This window comes from Pseudozyma hubeiensis, assembly GCF_000403515.1.
Source record: "Pseudozyma hubeiensis SY62 DNA, scaffold: PHS13, whole genome shotgun sequence".
In the NCBI taxonomy this organism is placed as follows: Eukaryota; Fungi; Basidiomycota; class Ustilaginomycetes; order Ustilaginales; family Ustilaginaceae; genus Pseudozyma; species Pseudozyma hubeiensis.
In genome coordinates this window covers 156,442-180,140 of record NW_012133795.1, presented here as the reverse complement: position 1 = coordinate 180,140, position 23,699 = coordinate 156,442, and the positions used below count along the sequence as shown (strand labels likewise).

General features: G+C 57.5%; 9 protein-coding genes and 1 non-coding gene across 10 annotated transcripts; 7 read left to right on the top strand and 3 right to left on the bottom strand.

Annotated features, from left to right (window-relative positions):
- Nucleotides 1–252: 252 nt before the first annotated feature.
- Nucleotides 253–1,188, bottom strand: PHSY_001011 (hypothetical protein; the record flags this gene model as incomplete). The annotated part of the gene is made up of 1 exon (XM_012331643.1): nucleotides 253–1,188. One exon carries the CDS (start codon nucleotides 1,186–1,188, stop codon nucleotides 253–255), a length of 936 nt encoding a protein of 311 aa, XP_012187033.1.
- A 720-nt stretch (nucleotides 1,189–1,908) lies between these two features.
- On the top strand, nucleotides 1,909–5,484 carry PHSY_001010 (protein kinase; the record flags this gene model as incomplete). The annotated part of the gene is made up of 1 exon (XM_012331642.1): nucleotides 1,909–5,484. The coding sequence occupies one exon, from the start codon at nucleotides 1,909–1,911 to the stop codon at nucleotides 5,482–5,484; it is 3,576 nt and encodes a 1,191-aa protein (XP_012187032.1).
- Nucleotides 5,485–6,351: 867 nt separating this feature from the next.
- On the top strand, nucleotides 6,352–8,810 carry PHSY_001009 (cysteine synthase; the record flags this gene model as incomplete). Its single annotated transcript, XM_012331641.1, has 2 exons — nucleotides 6,352–6,526; nucleotides 7,345–8,810. The coding sequence occupies 2 exons, from the start codon at nucleotides 6,352–6,354 to the stop codon at nucleotides 8,808–8,810; spliced, it is 1,641 nt and encodes a 546-aa protein (XP_012187031.1).
- A 158-nt stretch (nucleotides 8,811–8,968) lies between these two features.
- PHSY_001008 (hypothetical protein) lies at nucleotides 8,969–9,973 on the bottom strand (the record flags this gene model as incomplete). The annotated part of the gene is made up of 1 exon (XM_012331640.1): nucleotides 8,969–9,973. One exon carries the CDS (start codon nucleotides 9,971–9,973, stop codon nucleotides 8,969–8,971), a length of 1,005 nt encoding a protein of 334 aa, XP_012187030.1.
- Nucleotides 9,974–10,453: 480 nt separating this feature from the next.
- PHSY_001007 (hypothetical protein) lies at nucleotides 10,454–12,670 on the top strand (the record flags this gene model as incomplete). Its single annotated transcript, XM_012331639.1, has 1 exon — nucleotides 10,454–12,670. One exon carries the CDS (start codon nucleotides 10,454–10,456, stop codon nucleotides 12,668–12,670), a length of 2,217 nt encoding a protein of 738 aa, XP_012187029.1.
- A 768-nt stretch (nucleotides 12,671–13,438) lies between these two features.
- On the top strand, nucleotides 13,439–16,417 carry PHSY_001006 (hypothetical protein; the record flags this gene model as incomplete). The annotated part of the gene is made up of 1 exon (XM_012331638.1): nucleotides 13,439–16,417. The coding sequence occupies one exon, from the start codon at nucleotides 13,439–13,441 to the stop codon at nucleotides 16,415–16,417; it is 2,979 nt and encodes a 992-aa protein (XP_012187028.1).
- An 88-nt stretch (nucleotides 16,418–16,505) lies between these two features.
- On the top strand, nucleotides 16,506–19,208 carry PHSY_001005 (phosphoacetylglucosamine mutase; the record flags this gene model as incomplete). Its single annotated transcript, XM_012331637.1, has 2 exons — nucleotides 16,506–16,671; nucleotides 18,925–19,208. The coding sequence occupies 2 exons, from the start codon at nucleotides 16,506–16,508 to the stop codon at nucleotides 19,206–19,208; spliced, it is 450 nt and encodes a 149-aa protein (XP_012187027.1).
- Nucleotides 19,209–19,338: 130 nt separating this feature from the next.
- On the top strand, nucleotides 19,339–22,113 carry PHSY_001004 (hypothetical protein; the record flags this gene model as incomplete). Its single annotated transcript, XM_012331636.1, has 1 exon — nucleotides 19,339–22,113. The coding sequence occupies one exon, from the start codon at nucleotides 19,339–19,341 to the stop codon at nucleotides 22,111–22,113; it is 2,775 nt and encodes a 924-aa protein (XP_012187026.1).
- Nucleotides 22,114–22,354: 241 nt separating this feature from the next.
- Nucleotides 22,355–22,456, bottom strand: PHSY_007582. The gene has a single exon. It is a non-coding gene; the product is annotated as a tRNA-Glu (tRNA).
- Nucleotides 22,457–22,651: 195 nt separating this feature from the next.
- PHSY_001003 (hypothetical protein) lies at nucleotides 22,652–23,632 on the top strand (the record flags this gene model as incomplete). The annotated part of the gene is made up of 1 exon (XM_012331635.1): nucleotides 22,652–23,632. One exon carries the CDS (start codon nucleotides 22,652–22,654, stop codon nucleotides 23,630–23,632), a length of 981 nt encoding a protein of 326 aa, XP_012187025.1.
- Nucleotides 23,633–23,699: the final 67 nt, after the last annotated feature.

The window sequence follows — 23,699 nt, the reverse complement described above, 5'->3', positions numbered from 1 at the left end:
GCGGAAGAGTGGCAGCGGAAGCAAAACTGCCGACGGCGAGATTCTCGTGGACCGAGATTCGAGCGAGTGTTGACGCACAGTGATGTCGAACAATGCTCGAGAACGACGGAAGGCGGGGTGAAGAGGGTGTGGAAGGATAAGCGAGAAACTTGCAGAGACTAAGCGAGGCAGACGGTTTGCAACACCTCGCGGTTTAACTGTACCGGAGCGACTTGCTCGGCCAAGCCTGTGAACTAAATCGAATCGTGCTTGTCAGTGTGAGCAAGGTGAGGTGACGCTAAAACACACACTTGTGTGGAAAGTGTCGCTCTTCATGTCGAAGGCTGTTGTTTGATCGGACGAATGGCGTGGAGTACCGGGGCAGAAAGCGGGGAAGGCCGATGTTGGGATCAGCAGATCACGTCTCGAAGTGCGGAATGTGAATTTTGGTGCACGAAGACGCCGCAATCTTGGTGGTATTTGGGACCAGCTTCCTTCCACAGCAGCTGTCCGGACAGACCACGGTACGAGGCGTACTCTCAGGGCGCTTCGGAAGGATCTCGGAGAGTTTTCCTCTTGTTTAGTGCCAAGCTCGCCGTCATTTGTACCGCCGCGGAGTGTTCTGTCTACCGATGCAGGATCGCAGCGTTGAGAGCTTTGGTCACCGTGGGGACAGGACAGTTTTGATCGGCTATGCAGAACCTGTCTGATTCTCGCACCGAGCCAATGCCTAGCGAGCTTGCCGGTTGCCGAAACGAATGTGCAGGGCCCCCGATGCCGCATACGATCATTTGGTGTCCGTCTGCTTCGAACCGGTCTTGTCGAACCGAAGAGGCTCTGTGATTCTCGCCGAGTGGCCCGACAAGGGTGGTGTGTGAGGTCGAGAGGCGAGAGTCGAGCAGCATGGCGGAATTTACCAGAAGTGTTACGACTTCTGAATGTCACATTGAGGTACTCGAATGAAATCTCGCGCGAGTCAACTCTCGTTGAGAAATCCAAATCGACGACGTCAAAAGTCCGCTCCCAACCAGAGTGCGAACAAAAGACAGGGGCCTCGACTGCGACCGACGCTACAGACGAAGAAAAGCCCAATGCATCCTCGCTCTGAAAGAGTCTCGAATCTCGTGGGCTTGCGGAGTCTGCTTTGTGATGGCGAGCGGACTTTGTACGTAGCAGCAGCGAGTGGCTGCTGATCAAGTGCATGTGCATGTGGCCGAACCAGCTTGCGATCGGGGAGGTATCCAGCTAATCGTGGCGAGTGTACTCTACACCGTATGGTAGGGGCAACACACAACACAACCGCCGCCGACACACTCGCCGTGTTTTTCGGGTGAAATGAGTGTGCGTGGCATACTGACTGTATGCAGCCTCTGCGAGAAGTGTTGGTCTCAAAAGCTCGCAAGCTCCACCTGCAGAGTCTAATTTCCTTTCTTGGAAATCGGAAACCAAAAAGGGGCTCAACTCCAACGCAGGAGCGAGGAACCGACCGACAGGGTCCTGCCTCACCGTGCTTGTTACAGTGTAACTTCTCAATCTTTGTATTTGCGGCGTATGCATGAGCAACTTGACTGCACATCGAGTGTGTCTGTGTGTGTTGAGTGCGTCAGGCGGTCTCCTATTTCTTGACTTTGTCCGCAAGCCGTGCAGGTCTCCTGTCGAGCCTGCCTTGTCCTGCTCGCCGTGGTCAGTCAACAGAGAGTCACTCGACGAACATCAATCACTCGATCGCTCGTCTTTTGCTTGTCACACCATCTCGACAATCCTACGTTCCCACCCAATCACACTTCAATCTGCCTTCATCGTTGGCTCAGAGCATTTCATCACCTTTAGCGAGCCGACGTTATCCAATCCGACCTGGTCTCTCACCCTCGACCCAATCCGAACTCTACCATGGCGGCGGCAACCGCACGACCTCAAGGCGCAAGGCCCATGCCTTCTTCATCCGGTTCTGGCGGCAGCGGTAGCGGTGGAGGTGGCGGAGGTGCCTACTACGCAGCTGCTCACGCCTATGCTCCTCCCGCTCCCGCCAAAGAGGCTGCCTGGTACGAGTACGAGGAGCGAATGCGTCCCTCGTACATCCAACAGCCTCCGCCTCAGCCTCTCGCTCCTTCCAATCAGTACAATCAGCCTTACTCTGCAAGAGCGCAACCACCTGTCAGCCCGTCTGCCTACGCCAACACCGCCTATGCAACGAAAGCTGCCCAGCCTTACAACCAGCAGCCACAGTCGTACCAACAAGCGCCAGCTAAGCCCGCTGCTCCCGCTTATAGTCCTGCGACACAGTCTCCTGGCCCGTATCAAGCCTCGCATTATACCCCGCAGCACCAGCAACCGCTGCAAGTACCGCAACCGCCTCAACGATACGCTCAAGCTGGACTTCCATCATCGAGACCTCCCCCCTCTCCCTCTGCAAAGTACGCAAACCCTCACCTCAACAGTGCTCCTTCTCGCTTTGCAGCTAACCCTTCCTATCGCGAACCGGAAGAGATGCCACGCTCCAACGTTCAGGGTAGCGCTTTCATGCACAAGGGCTTTTGGGATATCATGTCGCTCGTCAACAATCAAGGCCCATCGGCCGGCCGTCTCGCTCCGCCGTCCACTTCGCAGCGTCCCTCTTCTCCGGGCAAGTTTCGCGCCACGCTGAGCAAGGCTTCCGGCGCTCTTCGCAAGAACACGCCAGACAACTTCCAAGCCGGTCCCGAGTATGGTGCTACAGCTGCTTACCCAGCCAGTGCCTCGCCTCGGGCTCCGAGCTCCCCCGTCAAGGACGCATCATCTTACGGCGTGCCCGGCGCTTTCCCTCGTCCATCATTTGCCGCCCCGTCCACTCACACTGCCAACGCTTCGGCCATCAGCACCGCTATGAACTTTTTCACTCCTGCTGCCATGGGTCCCAAAGCCCAGAAGAAGCGCATCAGCGTCGACATGGTCGGTGCTCCTCGGACCGAGACGTTCGTCCACGCCGCTCATGCCAGCGACGCAGAGCAGGCAGAAGTCATCCTCAGCAGGTGGGGCCGCGACGGCGTAGGCAAAGTGGCGGACCCCACCTGGGTCGAACCCATCAAGGAAGCACTCCGACTCCAGGCCGCTCGTAATCAGGCCGAGGCCATCGCTCAGGTTCAGGCCGCTATGCACCAGGACAGCCTCATCCACGAGAACGCGCGACAGCTGCACATTGTCAACGGTGCACCCAGCCAGATCTCCATGCTGACCACCACCACGGCCACCGCAGGTCACAGCACGCTCTCCAATGCCACCCTTCGTCCTGTCGGCGCCGCTCCAGCTCTATCGCCTGCTCGCGAAAGGCACGCATTTGTCGGCATCGCCGAAGAGCCGGCGATGGGCACAGACGCTGAACTTGAAGCTGCCATCAAAGCTCAGCTGCAGCTCTCTTCTCAGCCGCCTCAGCCTTTCGCCAGGCCTGCCGCCTTGCGTACCAATACAGCCGGCACTCTTCTCGTCAACCCTTCGCCTCCCGTGGCTCGCGATGGTAGCCCTCATACGCCGGACTACTTGATGTATCGTCCATCTTCGCCGAATGCTTCCAACCGAAACAGCCGCAATATCGATGGCTTGCCTTCCGGTGGCCCCAATGCCATCAACGCCATGTTCGATGCGCCGGCAAGCGATCCTCCCGTGCAGGAGCGTCCGAACTCGATGGTCGTCCTCGACAGCCTTCGTTCCATCGATACAGCCGGTATGACAGCGCTTGCCGAGTTTTCTCAGCCAATTGGTGGTGCCGTTCGTCCCTCGCTGGAGACCGTTGAGAAAAGCGTTGCCGCCAAAATCTACTTTGAGAACCTCTACTACGGCATCCTCAAGAAGCCCAAGGCGCGTGACACGAGACGAGCTGGCCTCGAAGCCGAGCTCGCTTCGCTGCGTATCCCCGAGAGCAGCAAGGAGCAGATTCGTGAGGCTTGGATGGCCAACGAGACGCAGTACTTGCGCGATCTGCGCGCCCGCGTCAATGTCAACTCGTTCCTCAAGCTCAAGACCATCGGTCACGGCGCCTTCGGCGTGGTGGCGCTCTGCAAGGAACGCCAGTCGGGTCAGCTCTACGCCATGAAGCAGCTGCGTAAAGCCGACATGCTTCGCAAAGGTCAGGAGGGCCACGTGCGCGCAGAGCGCGATCTGATGACGTCGGCTTCTGCCAGCGCATCGGCCAAGTGGATCGTCAAGCTCGTCTACTCGTTCCAGGATGTCGATCACCTCTACCTCGTCATGGAGTTCATGGGAGGCGGAGATCTGCTCAACCTGCTCATCGAGAAGGACATCTTCGAGGAGGACTTTGCGCGCTTCTACGTCGCTGAGATGGTGCTCGCCATCCATGAGGCTCATTCGTTCGGCTACATCCATCGCGACATCAAGCCGGACAACTTCCTCTACACCTCGGAGGGGCACATCAAGCTCGCCGACTTTGGTCTGTGCCAATCATTCCACTGGGCGCACGACGGAGCTTACTACGATCAGCAGCGCAAGAACCTGCTCAAGAAGCACGGTATCGATCTGGATGACTCGCACGCTGCTGCTGGTATGCGTCGTGCTGCTCAGGCGACGGGACGCGGCGGTGCTGGACCTGGTCAGGCGGGTGCCGGCCTCTCGGACAAGGAGCTCGTCGAGATCATGTCGGACCGCAACGCCGATGGTACGCCCAAGACGCACGTGCTGACGTGGCGCGAGAAGAACAAGAAGAAGATCGCCTACTCTGTCGTGGGCACCAACAACTATATGGCGCCTGAGGTGCTGCGCGGCCTGGGCTACGATCAGGCGTGCGACTGGTGGTCGTTGGGCGTCATTGTGTTCGAAATGCTGTACGGCTACCCTCCGTTCGTGTCCAAGTCGAGACACTTGACGAGGCAGAAGATCCTCAATTGGAAGCAAACACTGCGCTTCCCTCCCAAGCCGAGGATCTCTCGTGAGGGCCAAGATTTCATCGCCCGCCTCGTTTGCGAGCGAGAAGACAGGCTCGGCAGCACCGCCTCGGCGTCGGTTAGCAGGCCCAACAGTCACATGCAAAACATGCGAAGGTCCGGGTTCGCCAACCAGGGCCAATCAGGCAGCGGAAGCGGATTGCAAGACGGCGTCGAGGAGCTCATGTCGCATCCCTGGTTCCGCGGCATCGACTGGGACAATCTGCACAGAACACGTCCGCCCTTCCAACCGGCGCTGAGCCACGCGGGCGACACGAAGCACTTTGAGGACGACATCGAAGATGCTCCTCTCGCAGCACCTGGTGCCGCGGACAATCCGAACGCCGACCAGCCACGAGATCCGATGCTGCGAGACAGGCAACAGGGACCGAAGCTGTTGGAGATGCGCAAGCAGCTCGCCTTCATGGGCTACACGTTCAAGAGCCCCAAGGCATTCGACCCGAGGGAGCAGCTGGCTGACGAGCGCAACGTGATCGCGGCGGAGAGGGCGGCTGGTATGATGCCAGCGCACGAGCGTGGTAGGAGCCGGGAGCCGACCGACCTCGGCAGCAGGATTCGAAGCATGTCCATGTGATGGCAGCTCGTATCATCTCATTTCGTTTTACGTCTCATCGTCTCTTACTTTATGGACTGTCATGATCTTAATTATTGCTTGCTCGCTTGCTTATTCCCTTTGCCGGACTCGTTAGCGTGCCTGATGTGATGTGATGTGCTGTAGCATGCTCTGTGTGTGTTTCAGTGACCTGGTTGAATCGGGTGGATCTGTTGTCGCAAATGTTTGTCGATCTGTCGATCCTGAATGCTGCACGTGTCGGGGTTTCGCGAAGTCAACTTGAAATGAATTGTAGCAGCTCACACCTTTCTGCCCGAATTTGTTGCCCTTTTTTTGGTCAGCTTCATTTCAGTCTCAGTCCGGGCCGCCACTTTGCATCCTGTGAAGGAAAAAACGGGGGTTCTGACGCTAGCTGAGGAGCATGTGACATTTCCGAAGTTGGCTATCCCCGCTGCTGTCCGCCTGCTGAGGGTCCCGGATGTGACCAGATCGTGCAACGCGGGTCCCTTTGTGCTCTGCCCGCGCGCCTTCTGCACTCACCAGTAAAAAAGCACCCCTCCGATCGACGGGTGCTTTTCTGAGAGGTTGCACTCCTCGGGACTGTGTGCCGCTGAACATAGATCCCAGCATTGGCCCGTGCCGTCCTCCAACTGAGAGTTCGATCCTCGAATACAAACTCTCTTTGCTCGCACGCACGCAGCCCACTACAGCCTGGGTCAGGAGTCGAGGATCGGAAAAGTTAACATCATTTCAGAAAGCCTCTTGGAGTCAACGGGCATCTCCTCATCGTCACCACCAACATCGACACACCTTTCATCACCATCCCTACACTCGTATAGCACGATCATCATGGCCAACACTTCCGCACATTCGTACGACCCGGCCAACATGAACGTCTTTAGCGGCGCGAACAGTCTCATCGACTACTTCAACCCGGACAAGAACGCGCCTCTGCCTCTGGTCGAGTTGCCACCCCAGCTCAATCCATACTACGACGACGGAGTGAGGATCTATGCCAAGATGCTCACCGCTTTGCCTGCAACCAACGTCAAGAGTCTACCTGGTAAGTTGAAGACATCAGCCCCGAGATGATGCTCTGCGAATCGACGTGGCGGACGAGGGAAGGAACGGTTCTCGTGAAGCTGGCCGTAGTCTCGTCCATGTACATCTGTGGTCTCGACGCGAAGCTGGAAGGGAAGGAAGAAGTCGAGGACGCTGCTTCATGTGTGCAATGCACGAAGATCTTTCTTCTGCAAGACCCTAGATAAGATAGTGAGGAGGATGATCAGCATCGTCCTCCTCCCGGCTGCTAAGAGAGAGGATAAGATTAGATAGGGGAAGCGAGGCTTCGGAACGGAAGGAGGCTTGCACATGTCGGTCAACCGGACTTGTCTTGCGTGCTCACAATGCACGTAAGGCGCAACGGCAAAGGCCGAGGCGAAGGCGTATGCCGTTGAACGGGCGCCAGAGGGTTGATATCAATTGACCAGGATGGCGAGCTGTGGCGGGCTCCAGAGGTGCTGGCGCCCTCCAACTCGCAATCGCACGCCTTTGCCTCGCTGCGTCAGCCGACTGACTCGGTGCAGAAATTTGCACTGCGAGCCAAGCACGCCATTTTGTTCGTCAATCACGCCATTCTCGCGAGTTCTGGCCGCGGGCCAACTTCTCGATCTGACTCTGGAGGAGGGAATTTGCGACGTAACATGTCCTAGCCTCAAAAAATCACTGGTCGAGTCGCCATGTTGATCCCTGTTCGCTATCATCATTGATCTCATTGCACCCTTTGCTGACCTTCTTCGCGCCCTCTCCCTGTCCTACATGCTCGTCATCGACGCCTTTGTCGCAATGTACTCGCCGATGATTGCTCGCCATCGCCAACAGCACTCTCACTCCTCGAGTCTGGCGGCGTCATCTCGCTTGACTCTACTCCGGAGCAACGTGCGGCACAACCCATCCACACGGTGACCGAATCCTCCTCCGGCTCCACCGTCACCTCGATGGCCATGATCGCACGTCAGCACGGCGTCTCCAAAGTGCGTGCTTGGATGTCGAACAAGGTCTCGCCTACCAAATCCTCCCTGATGCGCTTCTTCGGCCTCGAACTCGCCCTGTTCGGTGGTCCCTCGCAGTCGCCTCCGCAGGACCCCATGGGCGGGATCGCCAAAGCTGCCTCGCAAGGCGCCCAACCCGGCGTGTTCAACCCGAACCAGTACGAGAACCCCGCCAACCCTGCCGCGCACGAAAGGTGGACCGGCAAGCAACTGCTTCAACAGCTTCCCGACATCAACGTTTTTGCGGGAGGCATGGGCACCGGCGGCACCATCACAGGTACTGCCACCCGCTTGAAACAGGACCAGCCCGACATGCACATCATCGGAGTCTGCGTCGCTCGAGGCGACAAGATCCCCGGTCCACGACCACGCGAGCTGCTCGAACCCGTCGACTTCCCCTGGAAGCCGCTCGTCGATTCGGTCGAAGACGTCGTCAGCAAGGACAGCTACACGCTCAGCATGCAGCTCTGTCGCTACGGGATCGTGTGCGGTCCCAGCAGCGGCTTCTCCCTGCAAGGGCTGTTCCAGGTGCTGGAACGACGCAAGAGGCAGGGAACGCTGGCGGCGCTTCGTCAGCAGAACGATGGCAAGCCTATCCAGGCTGTGTTCCTCTGCTGCGATCTGCCGTTCCAGTACGTGGACGAGTACTTTACAAAGTGCGATGCGGATATGTTCCCGCCGATCGTGAACGAGCATCTGTTCAAGGTGGATCAGTATGCGTACAGTACGAGTTGGATTCTGGACGTTGCTAGTGCACAGACGATGCTCGTCTACCCGCGATTTGCCGCGCAAGCTGCAGCGACACAACCTCTGCCGTCTCCGTCGGACTTCTCCTCGGATCCGTCGGAATCGGACTCGGACACGTCGACACCTGCTTCACCGGGTCTGCTGCGTCCGGCGATCATCGACCTCCGCTCGCGCGCCGAGTTCGCTGCCGGTCACCTCGCCCACGCGCGCAACATCCCCCTCTCGAGCCTCAACGCCGACGATCCCAGTCCGTACCAGGACGCGGTGCTGCTCGCGACGCAGTTTACCGAACTCAACAAGAGATTTGTCGAACAACCGCGCGTCGAACACCAGTGCCCCGGCAACGGTGTCGCCGAGTTGAATCAGCTGGAGCTAGCCGAGATGTTGGAGTGCCTGAGGAGGTCCGAGAGGGAGGTGCTGGTGGTGGATTACGATGGGGAGACGGCGAGGTTGGCGGTGAGCGTGTTGAGGCATGCGGGCGTGAAGGCGTATTCCGTGGTGGGAGGTTGGGGGGCGTTGAAAGGCATTGGTGGGATCGTCAAGGGGTGAGGCGGTTTGAGATGGTTTCGTCAGGTTGCTTTGTCTCTCTTTTGCATTGTACAGTTCTATCGCAGTCATATATCTTTTGTGTCTCCTTATCCACACAGCACATCGAATCAGTCTGTGAAGCCAAGTTGATATTGCAGTTTTTATTGCGACTTCCTTCCTCATCCAAACAACTTTGGAAACTCCTGCCCTGCCTCTGGCTGCAACCAATTTCTCTCGTCGTACTCCGCCCTTGATGGATCTCCTTCGATCATGTGGAACGTGTAGATGAATCTGCTCTTGTTGCTCGTGTTCTTTTCGCTCTTGTGCAGCACCGATCCGTGGATCAACACCAGCGTTCCTGCTTTGCACTCTGCGATCTCGGCCTTTTGCTCGTCCCATTCGGCTTCTTCCTCTTGCTCCAGGTGGTGGAAGGTTGTTCCGGCGTCGGGGTTGCGTGGTTCTCTGCGAACGAATCGCTTGTTCACGCCTCTTGCCACGCCTAGGGGTTCGTTATGTGCATCTTTGGGTCGCGAACTCTTCGCTTCCTTGGGGTTCGAACCTTTGGGCCAACGATGAGATCCAGCCAGGAAACTCAAACATCCGTTCTCCACCGTACAGTCCTCCAGTGCAAACCAGAACCCAATCGCACTCGGTGGATCCGTGTACAGGAACGTCGAATCATTGTGACTCGGTACAGCACCTCCTATACTCGGTTGCTTGCAGATGATCATACTCTGCAAAACCCTAGGATCCTTGTGGATGTCCAGACTGTTCGCCACATTCTGCAGTTTCGTCGAAAACGAGAATTCCTTGAACAGTGGATCGAGAATATGCAGCCCATGCCCGCATTTGTTGATGGCGTTGGATTTGGGCACTAGGAGCTGTTTGGTGGTTGGATCGACTGCATTTTCCTCAAAGAAGTAGTGGATGCGGGATCCGGATTCGAGAAAGTACCGATCCCCAACGTGCGCTTCTTCCCCCTCAGCGTCGGACGAGGTGGTGAAGGCCGTCAGCGGGTGATTCTCCAGTGGGAAGGTGGAGATGAGGTGTTTGCTGTGCTCGAGCAGCGCGGTCGGGTCGAAGAAGGAGGGGAGAAGCAGGTATCCATCGCGATGGAATTGGGCGATTTGATGCGCGCTGAGCACGCCGTCCGTTCCTGAAGCGGACGTAGACTCGGAACCCATTGTGAGCAGATGTATTCGGGATGGCCGTCGAGGGTCGAAGCAAAGTGGTCGATAGTGAACAGCGTGCGACCTTTGACGTTTGATTAAGAGTCAATGCGTAAACCTCGCTCGATGTCCGGCTTCTCGGACCCTATCGCGCCGCTCCACCCGAAGATCCGCGAATTTCCACCCTCTGCGACTCGGATTCGGCGTAACAGCACGCGACAAAATCCTCGCTCGGTGACGCCATTTCGGTGCCCAGCATAGATTGCCGTGACCCGCGACATCGGTACACACCCAAAAAGGGTTTGTACAGCCGGAACTCGATAGATATCATCGGCCTTCCACCGTGACAGCTACTCTTCTCCACATGCACGACATACCATCGATAGATTGGTCTGTCGACGTATGCGCGATCAGATTCATGGAGAGCTATAGGCAAACAACCTGCTGAACAGCACGTACAAGGCAGCTACCAGCTCCTCGTTCTGGCGGATCACCATGCCGAACACACCATCGGCCACCGCCTCGAGCTCAAGAGACGCCTCAATACATCCCTCGATCCCTTCCCACAACAGCAACGACGACTCTGCTGCAACTCTCACCACCACCGACGATGACTTCACAACACGAGCCGTGCTGGCAGGCCTGCTCATCGGCTGCCTACTCGCATTCACCAACCTCTACCTCGGCCTCCAGTCTGGTTGGATCAGCATGATGTCGCTGCAGAGCTCCCTACTCGGCTTCGCGCTTTTTCGCATCTTTCCTCGACAACTCAATCTTGCAGGTCGACGCTTTGCTCTCATGACAACGCCCTTCACGCCCCAGGAAAACGTGCTGGTTCAGACGACGGCGGCAGCGGTTGGGGTGATGCCGCTCTCGGCGGGACTGGTGGGCGTCATCCCTGCACTCAAGAAGTTGACTCTGGACAAGGATGGAAGCGGCCCGATCGATCTGGACTTCCTACATCTGCTGGGTTGGTGCTTTGCGTTGGCCTACTTTGGCGTCTTCTTCGCTTCACCGCTGAGGGAGCCGATGATTGTCAAGGAGAAGCTTACGTTTCCAAGCGGGACAGCGACGGCGCAGCTGATCGGCGTGTTGCATAACAAGCCGCTGGTCGGGCAGAGTACTTCTGCGATACCACAGAGGCGAAACCATGCCGACCACGAATATGCAGAAGAGAGCGACGAACGCACCGCGCTGCTGAGCGAACAAGCTCGCAACGACACCGATGTCGATGATGAAAGCAACCGAAATACGGTCGACAGTGCACAAGGGTGGAGAGCGCTAGCGTGGTCCTTCTCCGGCTCGGCAGGATTCACCGTCTTGTCGTACTACGTTCCCGTACTGTACGCGATGCCCTTGTTCGACGTCATCCCTCCGCACAACCTCGCCTCGATGTGGGGGTTCTGGTTCACGCCTTCGCTCAACTACATCGGCCAGGGCATCATCATGGGACTGCCTACAACGGTGAGCATGACGGCAGGTGCCATCGTCGGGTGGGCAGTGCTGAGCCCGCTGGCGTACTATCAAGGCTGGGCAAAAGGCCATCCGCTGGACTCGGAAGACGGCAGCAAGGGCTGGATCCTGTGGATCAGCTTGGCCATCATGTGTTCGGAGAGCATCGTTGGCCTGATCACATTGGTAGCCAGTAACGGTATCCGTGACCTGAAAAGCTTGACAACAGCCAGCAGGCAGCGGCGACAGCATCTTGACGGCATCGGTGGGAACGATGCTGAGCAAGACGAGGCAGATTCTGACCACGAATCGCCGCATCGGAATACTCCCAAGACGTGGGTGATCAGCGGTCTGATAGGCTCTACGCTGGTAGCTGTGGTGCTCATCTACCTCTCGTTTGGCGCAGAAGGCATCTCGCCATGGGCGACGTTGCTAGGCATCGTACTGGCATCATTGTTTGCCATTTTGGGTGTTCGTGCGCTCGGCGAGACGGACCTGAACCCCGTATCAGGGATCGGCAAGATCTCGCAGCTCATCTTTGCGGTGGTTCAGCCCGGCAACGTCGTCGCCAACCTGATCGCGGGTGGTATCTCGGAAGCTGGTGCGATGCAAGCCGGCGACCTGATGCAGGACTACAAGACGGGGCATCTGGTCGGTGCCTCGCCGAGATCGCAATTCAAAGGGCAGCTGATCGGAAGCACGCTTGGCATCTTGATAAGCAGCTTCGCGTATAAGCTGTATACGAATGCCTATGAGATTCCGGGCCCGCAATTCCCTGCTCCGACGGCGGCAGTATGGCTCAACCTGGCGAGACTGGTGAATCATGGACACTTGCCGGAAAAAGTCAACGTGTTCATGATCGGGTTCGGAGCGGTGTTTGCGGTGACGGGAGTGATCAAGACGCTGGCACGAAGCAAGGCGTTGCGCCAGGAGGGGCAGGTGGGGACAAGTGCCGCTGCCAAAGTGGCCAAGCTGGTGCCGAGCGGCATCGCATTTGCTGTTGGGATGCTCAATACGCCCAACTTTTCACTGGCTCGTCTGGTGGGTGGACTGATCGCGCACTGGTACTACTCGAGACTGAACTCGACTTCGAGCAAAGCGGCATCAGCGATGACAGGCATCGGCATCATTATCGTGGCGAGTGGATTCGTGCTGGGTGAAGGGGCAGCGAGTATCGTGACGCTGCTGCTGAAGCAGAATGGTGCTCAAGCGTGGACTTGTGCGGGATGCCGAGGAGGATGTGCTGGCGGATGCTCGTAGTAGATCTTATGTAACATCAGCAAGCAGTCAGCCCTTTGAAACCTCGCAAAGACACATTGGACTGCAAAGGACGAGATGGTTGATCTAAAACAAGCAAGTCGGCTCTGCCTTGGCTCCACATGCTTTGCCGCTGTTCTGGCTGAGTTTTTTGGTGTGACTTCTGAAAAGTGTTGTTCTCAAACTCAGACGCGTCTTTGAGCCCGAAAGAAAAAGGTGCAGCAGACAGCAGAACGCGAGGTTGAATCCGAAACTGAGCGTCGTGTTAATTGGCCGTTCTCTTCAACGTCACAGGAAGATTCGATGCGCTCCTTCGTCCAATCCACCACCACTCGCATCCGCATATCAGCAGCTCGCATCGATCGTCTCCATCATCATTCGGGCAGCTGATGGAGTATTTGATCTGCCTGACACATCCATTGCCCCTTTAGCCCGCAAGTCTTCATATGATTCACATGCTTTCGACTAACACGATGCTCGGCTGAGCAACATACGATTCACGAACCGCACTTCGGGAGCCAAACTTACACGGATGGCATGCGATTGCTTCCTCCGCTGATACGGATACGGTATAGACTGCCAATCCCCTCGATCACTCGGACGCGCTACCATGCACAGCGATCTTGTGCATTCAAACATCAGCAAACCATCTGCAGCCAGTACTGCCTGGCTCGCACTGCGCCTCTGTCGCCGTCTCGAAAGAGTCCTGCGCTTCTCCATCACATCTCAACCTCGCCAGCCAATACCACTCAAACTGCGCTCGCTCAAGGCATGAGGATCCTCTGCGTGGCCGAAAAGCCCTCCATCGCAAAGAGCATCTCTGCCATCCTCGCCGGCAGAAGTGTCTCGAATCGTCCTGGAAAGGACAAGTTTTGCCGCAATTATGATTTCCAATATCGCATGCCCGGTCAGCAAGGCATGGTTGATATGACCATGACCTCAGTTAGAGGCCATCTCACCAACGCCGACTTTGGCCCTCAGCACAAAGCATGGTTTTCCTGTTCGCCCGCCGACCTATTTCAAGCGCCCATCATCACCGCCCTTAGCGACGATGCCAAAGCCATCGGCACCAACCTGCGCATGGAAGCCCGAAATGCCGACGCCGTCATGATATGGACAGATTGCGATCGCGAGGGCGAGCACATCGGAAGCGAGATCGTCACCGAGGTGCGCAAGGTGCGTCCCAACATCCGCGTCATGCGCGCCCGCTTCTCTGCCATCATCGATTCTCAGATCCACGCAGCTTGTCAGAACACCGTAGACCTCGACTGGAGAGCCGCAGACGCAGTCGAGTCCCGCATCCAGCTCGATCTGCGCGTCGGTGCGGCTTTCTCACGCATGCAGACCTTGGGGCTCCAAAATCGTATTCCTGCGCTCGGCGAAGAGCGCCAAGTCATCAGCTACGGCCCCTGCCAATTTCCCACGCTTGGTTTCGTCGTGGACAGATACAAAAAAGTGGTGCACTTTGTCCCCGAGCCCTTCTGGCTGTTGCAGGTGCACAAGACCCGCAGCATGTCCGGAGGCGACCCCTCACCTGACGATCCGCCAGACGACATACGGAAGGTCGTCTTCAACTGGGATCGCGTCCACCTCTTTGACAAGCGCGTCGTGCAAACCTTTCGTGATCTCTGCCGCGCCAATCCTGATGCTACTGTCGACAATGTCACCAACAAGCAGACCAAAAAGTGGAAGCCTTATCCTCTCACCACCGTCGAGCTCCAAAAGTCGGGCTCACGGCTGCTGCGACTCACGCCCAAGCGCATCCTCGATGTCGCAGAGTCGCTCTACCAGAAGGGCTTCCTCTCTTACCCGAGAACCGAGACGGACCAGTACGACAAGGACTTTGACTTTACAAGCCTCATCGCAAAGCAGACAGCCGATGGGGCGTGGGGCAACGTCGCGCAGCGCCTTCTCGACGGCGCCTTTGAAAGACCCCGCAACGGCAAGAACAATGACAAGGCACACCCGCCCATCCATCCCACGTCGCACGCCAACGGTCTCACGGGCGACGACAAGCGCGTCTACGAGTACGTGACACGCCGCTTCCTCGCCAGCTGCTGGACCGACGCCATCGGCAACCAGACCAGCGTCGCCATCGTCATCGCCGGCGAAAAGTTCCACGCATCAGGACTCGTCATCCTTCAACGCAACTACCTCGAGGTATTCACCTATGACAAGTGGGAAGGCAACCTGCTTCCTCCTTTTGTGCGCGGTGAAACCTTCCGCCCGACACGGTTCGAGATGAAGGAAGGTGCCACCTCTCCTCCGAAACTTCTCACCGAAGCGGATCTGGTCAATCTCATGGACAAGAATGGAATCGGCACCGACGCCACCATCGCCGAGCATATCGCCAAAGTCGTCGAGCGTCGCTACGTGATGCAGGTCAAGGAGGGCAAGACCACCTACCTCGTCCCCTCGACGCTCGGTATCGGCCTGGTGGAAGGCTACAATCAGCTCAACCTCGAAAAGTCGCTGAGCAAGCCGCTGCTGCGTCGCGAGACCGAGTTCCGCATGTCGCTCATCTGCGCAGGTCAGCGATCCAAAGCCGAGACCATGGCAGAGAGCATCGAAGAATACCGCCAGGTGTTTGCGCTCACCAACCGCCAATTCGACCGGATCGCCGCCACCGTGCTGCAGTACTTGACCGATCCGAACGCTGGACAAGAGGCGCGTGCAGTCGAGCTGCTCCCTCAAGATGATGGCGATGTGGAGGAAGTCGCCGACGACGACAGTGACGCAGACAGCGATGGCGGGTACGGCGGTCATGGTAACGCAGGAGCGCCCCCACGAGGGCGAGCAGTGAACGGTCGTGGCAGGGGAGGCGCCAGCGCCCGCGCGACGAGGGGTGTGCGGGGCCGCGGACGTGGTGCGGCTACAGGGGCTCGACCTGCTCAAGCTTACGATCGACCAGACGACGACGATGGCGACAGCTTTACGCTGCGTCCACCGCGCCGTGCAAATGCTACCGCTGCAGCAACAGAGCGCTCACTTGGCGGGCGTGCGAACGGGGCAAGCGGTTCGAAGCATTGTCTCTGCGGTGAAGCGGCCGCAGAAAGGACGGTGAATAAGGAGGGCCCGAATCAAGGGCGACGATTTCTCGGCTGCGCCAAACCGATGGGGGACTCGAGCAAGTGCGACTTTTTCGATTGGCTCGACTCGGGCACCGGCAGCAGCAGTGGGATGGAAAGTAGAGAGACAGCGACCAGGACCATTCCTGCCAAACGACCAGTCCCTTCGGACAACGACACGGACGATTGGTTACCAAACATGCGCTCGTCGACCTCCTCAGGGGCACGACGATGCGACTGCGATCTGCAAGCGATACTCAAGACTACGACCAACGGAGGACCGAATCAAGGTCGTTCCTTCTGGACGTGTGGCCGCGAGAGCGCCCGATTGCGTTGCAAGTTCTTCGAATGGAACGATGACGGCAGCGGGCCTGCAAATGGCCACGGCGGGCAGTCTTATGGTGCGAACGGAAGTACCAGAAGCTCGGGAGGAGGTAGTGGCGGGGGCGCTAGCTGCTGCTACCGCTGCGGAGAAAGCGGTCACTTTGCATCCGATTGTCCGAACCCGCAGCAGCAGCAGCAGCGAAGCGGCAGCAGTCGCGGAACGACGTCCAAGAGAGGTGGAGGCAGAGGCAGAGGCAGAGGTAGAGGCGGATCTAAAAGCGGCGGTGGTGGAAAGGACGATGGCTGTTTCCGCTGCGGCAAGAAAGGTCATTGGTCGAGCGAGTGTCCTGGCACCTAGCGACGGACGCCTCTTGCTTTGTAACATAGTATCGTGTAATTGTACCACATTCATATTGCTAGACACGATTCTTCTTTTTGGGGATGTCATGAACGAGTATACGAGATCGATACGAACAACGACGCTTTCGGTCGAGCGCGAGCTGACCGGCTCGGAGAATTCTCGGAGAGAATCGCTAAGGGCGCCAGGTACCTCCCTGCTGAAGGATCTCGTCTATGCAGGATGGATGTGGTCGTGTGATCTGCGGACGCACGGTAAGCGAGACGAACTGATCACCCATGGTGCGAAGACAGTCAGCAACAGAAGGCAAGGACCAAAAGGGGGATGGTTGTAGTTCTTCACCTGAACAGGCGAAGGTGGCCAATCACAGAATTCCGTGGCTGACGGCACTGTTGAGCAGCCCATTGCAAATTCGCCGTCCAATCGGAAGAGAAAGTTGTGCTGCAGGCTGCACTATCCCTTTTGATCTTGCTACACGGGTCAGATCTATTCGTTGCAATTGGTCGGCGGAGGCCCGTCTGCCGATTCAAGACGTTTCCCCCACGCCACGCTGCAGTGTTGGAGCCGCTTATGCCGACGGACCTCATCTCAGGCGCGCTGGAAAGTGCACCGTCCATCGTCTGCCGAACATGGCAGGATTCGTCAAATGAACGAGCCAATGCCATCACTCGTCGGGCCAGAAGATCGCACAACCCTCTGCCGCGAGGGGCCACCGACTAAGACCGAGGCCGGCCAACATTGTCCCGACGAAAACCTTCATTTGACCCTCACTCTCCCTCTGCGTACCAAGACCATGCACGCCGGTCAAGTTGATGGACACAGGAAATAGAGCTTAGATCCACCGTCACCGTAGCAGACATTGCATCCTTTGGCGGAGGACGGTTGTCAGAGGGACGAGAGCGAAAACTTTATTCTGTTTCACAGCGGTTAGCAGAGAACACGTACCGAATCGATCAACCGGAACAGCCGGCCTGCTGATAGCGTTGGAAGATGTCGCTGCTCGCACTTGAGGCAGACCTTTGACTCTCTCTGTCTCTCTGTCTGCAACGCAAGCGCTGCTCGCGCGACATGCGCGTCGCTGTCGCAATGAGACATGTTTGCTGCACAGGCACTAAGCTGCAGATCCACACTGACTCGAATCAGCAAGACCAAGCCAATCGAATTCGTCAACGCCACATCTGGCCTGCTTGTCGTGGTCGACTGGCCTCAAGCAATACAGCATCGCAGTCGAGATTCTGAGCTCCCCTTGCTGCATCCAAAGAGACGATGGCGGTGTGAGTGTTGCGATTCGCAAGCATCCCCACTTCACTGTGGACAGAGGCTTGAGGACAAACGCGGCGATTTCCAACAATGGAAGGATCAACAGAATTTCATGCAGGGAGAAAAGATCTCTCTGGTGCAGTGCTTCAATTCTCGAACAAAGTTGCTTTTCTTCCAAACTTTACAAAAAAAAATAAGGATTTCAAAAGTCAGAAAGTCCGATGCAGTTCAGTCGAGGGGCGGAGGGCTCTGCAGGTGAAAGCTAGACAGAGGAGGGCGGAATTTTGGAACCAGAAACAGAAAAAGAATCGGCTTGGCGGCCGCAGAGCTTTCTTTGCTTGCGAGGCGAGCTTGGTCAAGAAACAGAAGGCAGCTGAAAGCCTTCGGCGGACTGCCCTCACTGGGATACACTAGAGTGGTGACCCGCCGTTCTCACTCTCCCTCCCCCTCTCCGCTTCGAGCCCTTTTGTCGTGGCCCAAAATCTCGCCTAGCTGGCTCATCGACCTCCTCAGACCCCACCGCGATGAAAACGCGTGTTCCTGCCGATGCCCGTTCCGTTTGCAGCCGCGGTCCTGCGTCCCCCTCAGACCTGCCTGTCTCCTCGCACACCTTCGCGAGCCTGACGGACTCACCGGCATTGTGCCTCGCCGTCTTGCTGTTGCCCTACGCTCCCATCCGGGGTCCGACTCACGTATGGACTTCACCTTACAAAGCCTGTCACAATCTTTTCGCATCTTTCTGAAGGCAGTATCTGCGATTGAGCCCTGATCCCCGACCCGAGTCGCTCCTTGGCGGTGGGACGGATCGCCAGCTTCTCTCACACAAATGGACTTCTCATCCTCTTCTTTTTGGATTTTTATTTTTCTGGCCCCTGCTTGTAGAAAGTTCTGCTTCGTGTGTTTAGATATCTTTTTTTTTGGCGGAACATCAACATTTGAAATCAGCAGTAGCCCTGCAGCAGTTCAGCATCGCATCGCACCTCACCGCTCCGCAGAAATTCCGAGCAATGTCAGGGCAGGGCACAGACAGAGACGCTCTCTCTCTCTTGTCAGGGCGGGCGAAGTTGGGTGCGACTTTTTTTTAGGATTGGGAAGGCACAGAGATCTCCAGGTCGCTCATCCCGCTAAAGACTGTGCACTGTGTGGCCTGCGTGGACACCACTTCGCGATACACCATCTCAGCGCCAACCTTGCCTCGACCCCCCGTGCATTCATCCATTCACCATCTGAACCTCCCTATTCAACAGCTGGCATCGTATCGTATCGCAACAGATCTCACCGCGGATTCGCGTTTCTATATTCCTTCCGCATCCAGGCGCAGGCTCGATACAGCCTAGACACTTTCCGATCTCATCAGCCTGTCACGTTGAGAAGTCAGGACCCATCGGCTCCCATCCGACATCTCATCGCACTCACGGAGCTTCTGAGCAGACACTACGCGGCTTTTCTGTCGGATCTGACGCTCGCGATCCCGACATTGACCTTCCAAAACCCACTTGTATTCGCAACCCGGCTCATCCGACCATCGTGACAGTGACAAGCTTGCTAGATCACCAGAGTCCTTGTGCTCTCCACGGCCGCAGACTGCCCTGTACCTAGCCTATCTCTCATCCTTTCCTCGCCTTCACCATCTCCTTTCCGACATCCGAAGGCTAGACACCATGCAGCACAGTCCCGCCCCCTTTCCATCTTCATCCACACCAAACTCCTTTATGGACACGTTTGATTTTGGTAATCCCGACTTCTCCACGACCAACTCGGGCATCGAGGACCTCAATATCTTTCCCAGCAGCGGCGCTGCGCCGTCCGTCTCGTCTCAGCACAATCCACACTCCGAAGCTGGCTCAGCGCCTGTCAGTCATCATCCGAGTCCCTCGGCTACTTTCAGCCACGCCGGACCCTCGTCTGACTCGACTGCCGTTCCATCACAGCATTCGAGTTCCAACGGCCATGGCGCGGGCATCTACATGACCAATACATCGCATGCTAGCTCGCCCTTAGCATTCAGCCGTAATCGCTTCGATGCCAACTCCTCCGCGAGCCCACAAGCCGGAGGCAGCGAGCACGGCCATGGTCACCATCGTCAGCCATCCGCTGAGCCATCCGACGTCAACTTTGGCAGCTCCAACTTTGGCGATCAGAGCAGAGCCGGGCCCTCCATGCAAGCCATGCATTCGGCATCCAACGATCAGGACGGCAGCATGCCGCAGCTGTCCATCTCGGACTTGCAGCGCATGCTTCTCGAGCGAGAGAGGACGGAAAGGATTCAAAACATGCAGACCGCCCTCTTGAAGCAGCAGCTCGACCAGCTCTCGCGCCTGCAGCAGCAACAACAACACATGCAGGGCCAGCAGCACCCACAACAACAACAACAGCAGCAGCAGCAGCAGCAGCAGCAGCAGCCTTCTCAACAGCAGCATTCACAACATCAACAGCCGCACGGTCAAAACATCCAAGGAAGCGGACCTTCATCAAATTTGCAGCTCAACTTGTCCGGTTCTGCTGGTCAGCTCTCGCCAGGACAGCAGCAGAGCCTTCTTATGGCGCTTCAGAATGCGTTCGCCGCCGGCAACAACCCCAGTGCGCATCACAATGTGTTGCAGGCTGCCCAGTACCAGCAGCAACAGCAACAGCAGCAGCTTTCTCAGGGACAGCATGCGTGGCAGCAGCAGCAGCAGCCACAACAAACGAACGGCGCTCAAGGTCAGCCGGGCAACAGCAACGATCAGTCCAACGTGCTGGCGCAGTACGGTCTCATCACCCCCATTGGCTCTGGTCCCTTCAACAGTTCCGCGTGTCCACCAGGTTCAGCCAACTTTATGTCGCCCCTCACTATCCAGCCCAACTCGCAGCCAGGAAGTGCAGGCATCGAGCACCGGCCGGGTACCGACTATCTTGCCAATTACACGCCGCTCGAGTCGCCTGCTGTCACCCCGGCAAGCGTATTTTCCACCGGCAGCACCGGCATCGTCATGTCGGAGCTCTTTTCCCCACTCACATCGCCTGCGCTCGGCCCGCAGCCACCAAGTCTCGGCGAGATGATGCTGCCGCCGGCGCAGCTGCACCAGCCACACCATCAGCATGCGGCGCAACAGCCTAGCCTGCACGGCTCGCCTGCCGTGAGCGCCGTCAGCAACAACTTTACCCCCACCGCCTCGCCGCTCGCCCTCATCGCAAAAGGTTCGTCCAAGATTCGAAAGAACCGCAGCACGACGGCAGAATCGCGTGCCAACAAGGTGCGACCTTCGCCCTTGATGAAGCCCGTCTCGGGTCCATCGTTGAAGAAGAAGAAAGATTCAAGCACTCTCGCCTCGCCCAGCACAGCGACGCCGCTTGCCAGCGCGAATGGGCACACCAGTGTTGGTGCCTCCGGCCCGGGGTCGCGAAGAGCGTCCGTCGCGACCGCACCGGACGCTGGTACAGCGAGCGGCTCGCACTCGAGGCATCAGTCTACGGACGTGGCTCAGAGCGAGGGCACTTCGTCGACTCCTTCGCCGATCGACTTGTCCGGCGGTGGTTCCATGCTTCCTCCCTCTGGACCGACAAACAAGATCCTCACACCCAGCTCCATCATGGGCATCCGATCGAGTCCCGGCAGTGCGGATCAGCGTTCGCCAAGCAGCCGCACAGGCTCTGGCGGCGCCTCGTCGTCTGCTCTCAAGGCCAAGATTCGCGACGATGTTCAACAGTCCCAACAGCAGCAGCAGCAGATGGCGATGCAGCAATCGCAACAGCAGCCGATACCGGTAGGAATGCCCGGTCAGCACGTCTATCCCAACATTGCGCCTTTCCCATCCGCAGCACAAGCCGCGGGGCCGAAAGTGACCTTCAACCTTCCGGGACACGGTATGCCCATTCAGCCCGGTGGACTTTCGCAAGCCGATCGCGATGCCTGGATGACGTACAAATCGGCGGGAGGACTCGAGTCGCGCCGAACTTCGCACAAGGCGGCGGAGCAGAAACGCAGAGACTCGCTCAAGTTCTGCTTCGACGAGCTTCGAGGTCTGCTGCCGGCCATCACGCTGGACGAAGATGCACCCAACGGCTCGTTGCTCGGTCCGGACGGAGTCGAGGAGGATCGCGAAGCGGAGCACTTTGATCCCGCCGAGGTCGGCGACCCGGAGATGGCGCGTGCCGCCAACAAGGCCATCTCGAAGGTGGCGCTGTTGAGGCACAGCAACGAGTATCTGGTGCGGATGAAGAAGCGTCTCGAGAGGAGAGACCAGGCGCTGCTGGTGTGCAGGAGAGAAGTGGACGAGTTGAGGCAGAAGCTAGGGTTGCCGCCGTCGGACGACCCGAGCATTACGGGCAAGGGCGCGCCGTTGGGTTGGACCGATGAGAGTATGATGGCGTTCGAGCTGAGTATGGGCGCAGAGATGGATGGGGAGGTGGGGAGCGAGGAGGATGGCAAGTTGGAGATGGATCAGACTGCGTAGGCGGGGTTTTTGCTAGGGTAGGAACGATGTGCTCCAATCGTCTGCTTGAGATCTCTACTTTGCAATGCATTTCACTGGCGTATATCTATCTATGGTGTTGTATGTGGTGTGTGCCAGGAAGCACGACGACGTGATCCAGGTAGCTAACTTTCTCGGCATGAGCTCGTTGTTGGCACAAAAATGAAAGAACGGCTTGAGAAGTAGAGCGAGAAAAGGGCTGCAAAAAGAAAAGGCCAAAAAATTCCCGGCCAGGGAATCGAACCCTGATCTGAGCAGTAGCACTGAAGGTTCAAGTCCATCAGGTTCTGAGAGTGCCCTATACTAACCATTGTACTAACTGGGAGGCTTTGGTTGTTGCGATACATCCAGAGTGTTGCGTACATAAACCTTTTCTGTTTTGGAGCGTTGAAATTTGTCGCACGTGCAATTCTCGAAGCTTCCTAGATCTGCGCACGGGCTTGACCTCGTTAGCGATTCACAAGATCTTCCTCCCTTCCACACTGTCCACCACTTTCATATATCTGCAAGTTCGCCCGTTATGTCGTTGTCGATCTCCGAGACCGAGCTGCAAGAGATCTACACGTTTGCGATCGAGCTTTCGCGCAAAGCCGGTCGGGCGATCGTCGAAGGTTCGTCGCGTCGGTTCGCCTCGTCTGCCGGGTTCGACCAGAAGAAGAACACGGCCGATCTGGTCACCGAGACGGATCAGGCGGTGGAGGCGTTGGTGAAGCGCGAGATCTCGACCAAGTTCCCGGATCACGATTTCATCGGCGAAGAGTCGTGGGCTGCAGGCGAGGAGAATGTGATTGGGGAGAAGGTGACTTGGATCGTGGATCCGATCGATGGTACAACCAACTTTGTACACGGGTTTCCCTTCACGTGTATTTCGATCGGTATCGTTGTCGATCGAAAGCCGACCATTGGTGTAGTGTACGCACCGTTCATGGACACGCTGTACCACGGATGTCTCGGCAAAGGCTCGTTCCTCTCCTCCCCGCACCACCCGACGCCTCAACGTCTACCCCTCGCATCTCCACAACCGCTCGGCTCGCTCAACCAGGCACTCGTAGCCTTCGAATGGGGCTCCGATCGACGCAGCGAGATCCTCTCGAAGAAACTCTCGTCCTTCAGCAAGATCACCGGCGATCCCGAGGGCGGCGTCGTCGGCGGGAAATTCGCCCAGGGCGTACGGTCCATCGGTTCCGCCGCCCTCAACTTCTGCTCCGTCGCCAGCGGAAGCCTCGACCTCTACTGGGAGATTGGTTGCTGGGCTTGGGACGTCTGCGCCGGCGTGGTCATCGCACAGGAAGCAGGCGCCGCCGTTGTGGGCAGCCAGAAACACGCAACGGACGTCATTGCAAAGGGTGATGACTTCAACGTCGTCACAGAGCAGGTCTTGACCGGAAGGAAGTACGTCGTGGTCAGAGCCATCGATGGTAACGACGAGGGGAAGAACAGGGAGGCTCAGAAACACATCTTGACCGAGTTCTACGGATGCGTCGACGAGTGGGAGCCGTAAGCCGAGAAAACTTTTCTCGAGTTGTCGTGATACAGATCGTCTCAAGGTCCAGTTTGTTCACGAGAGT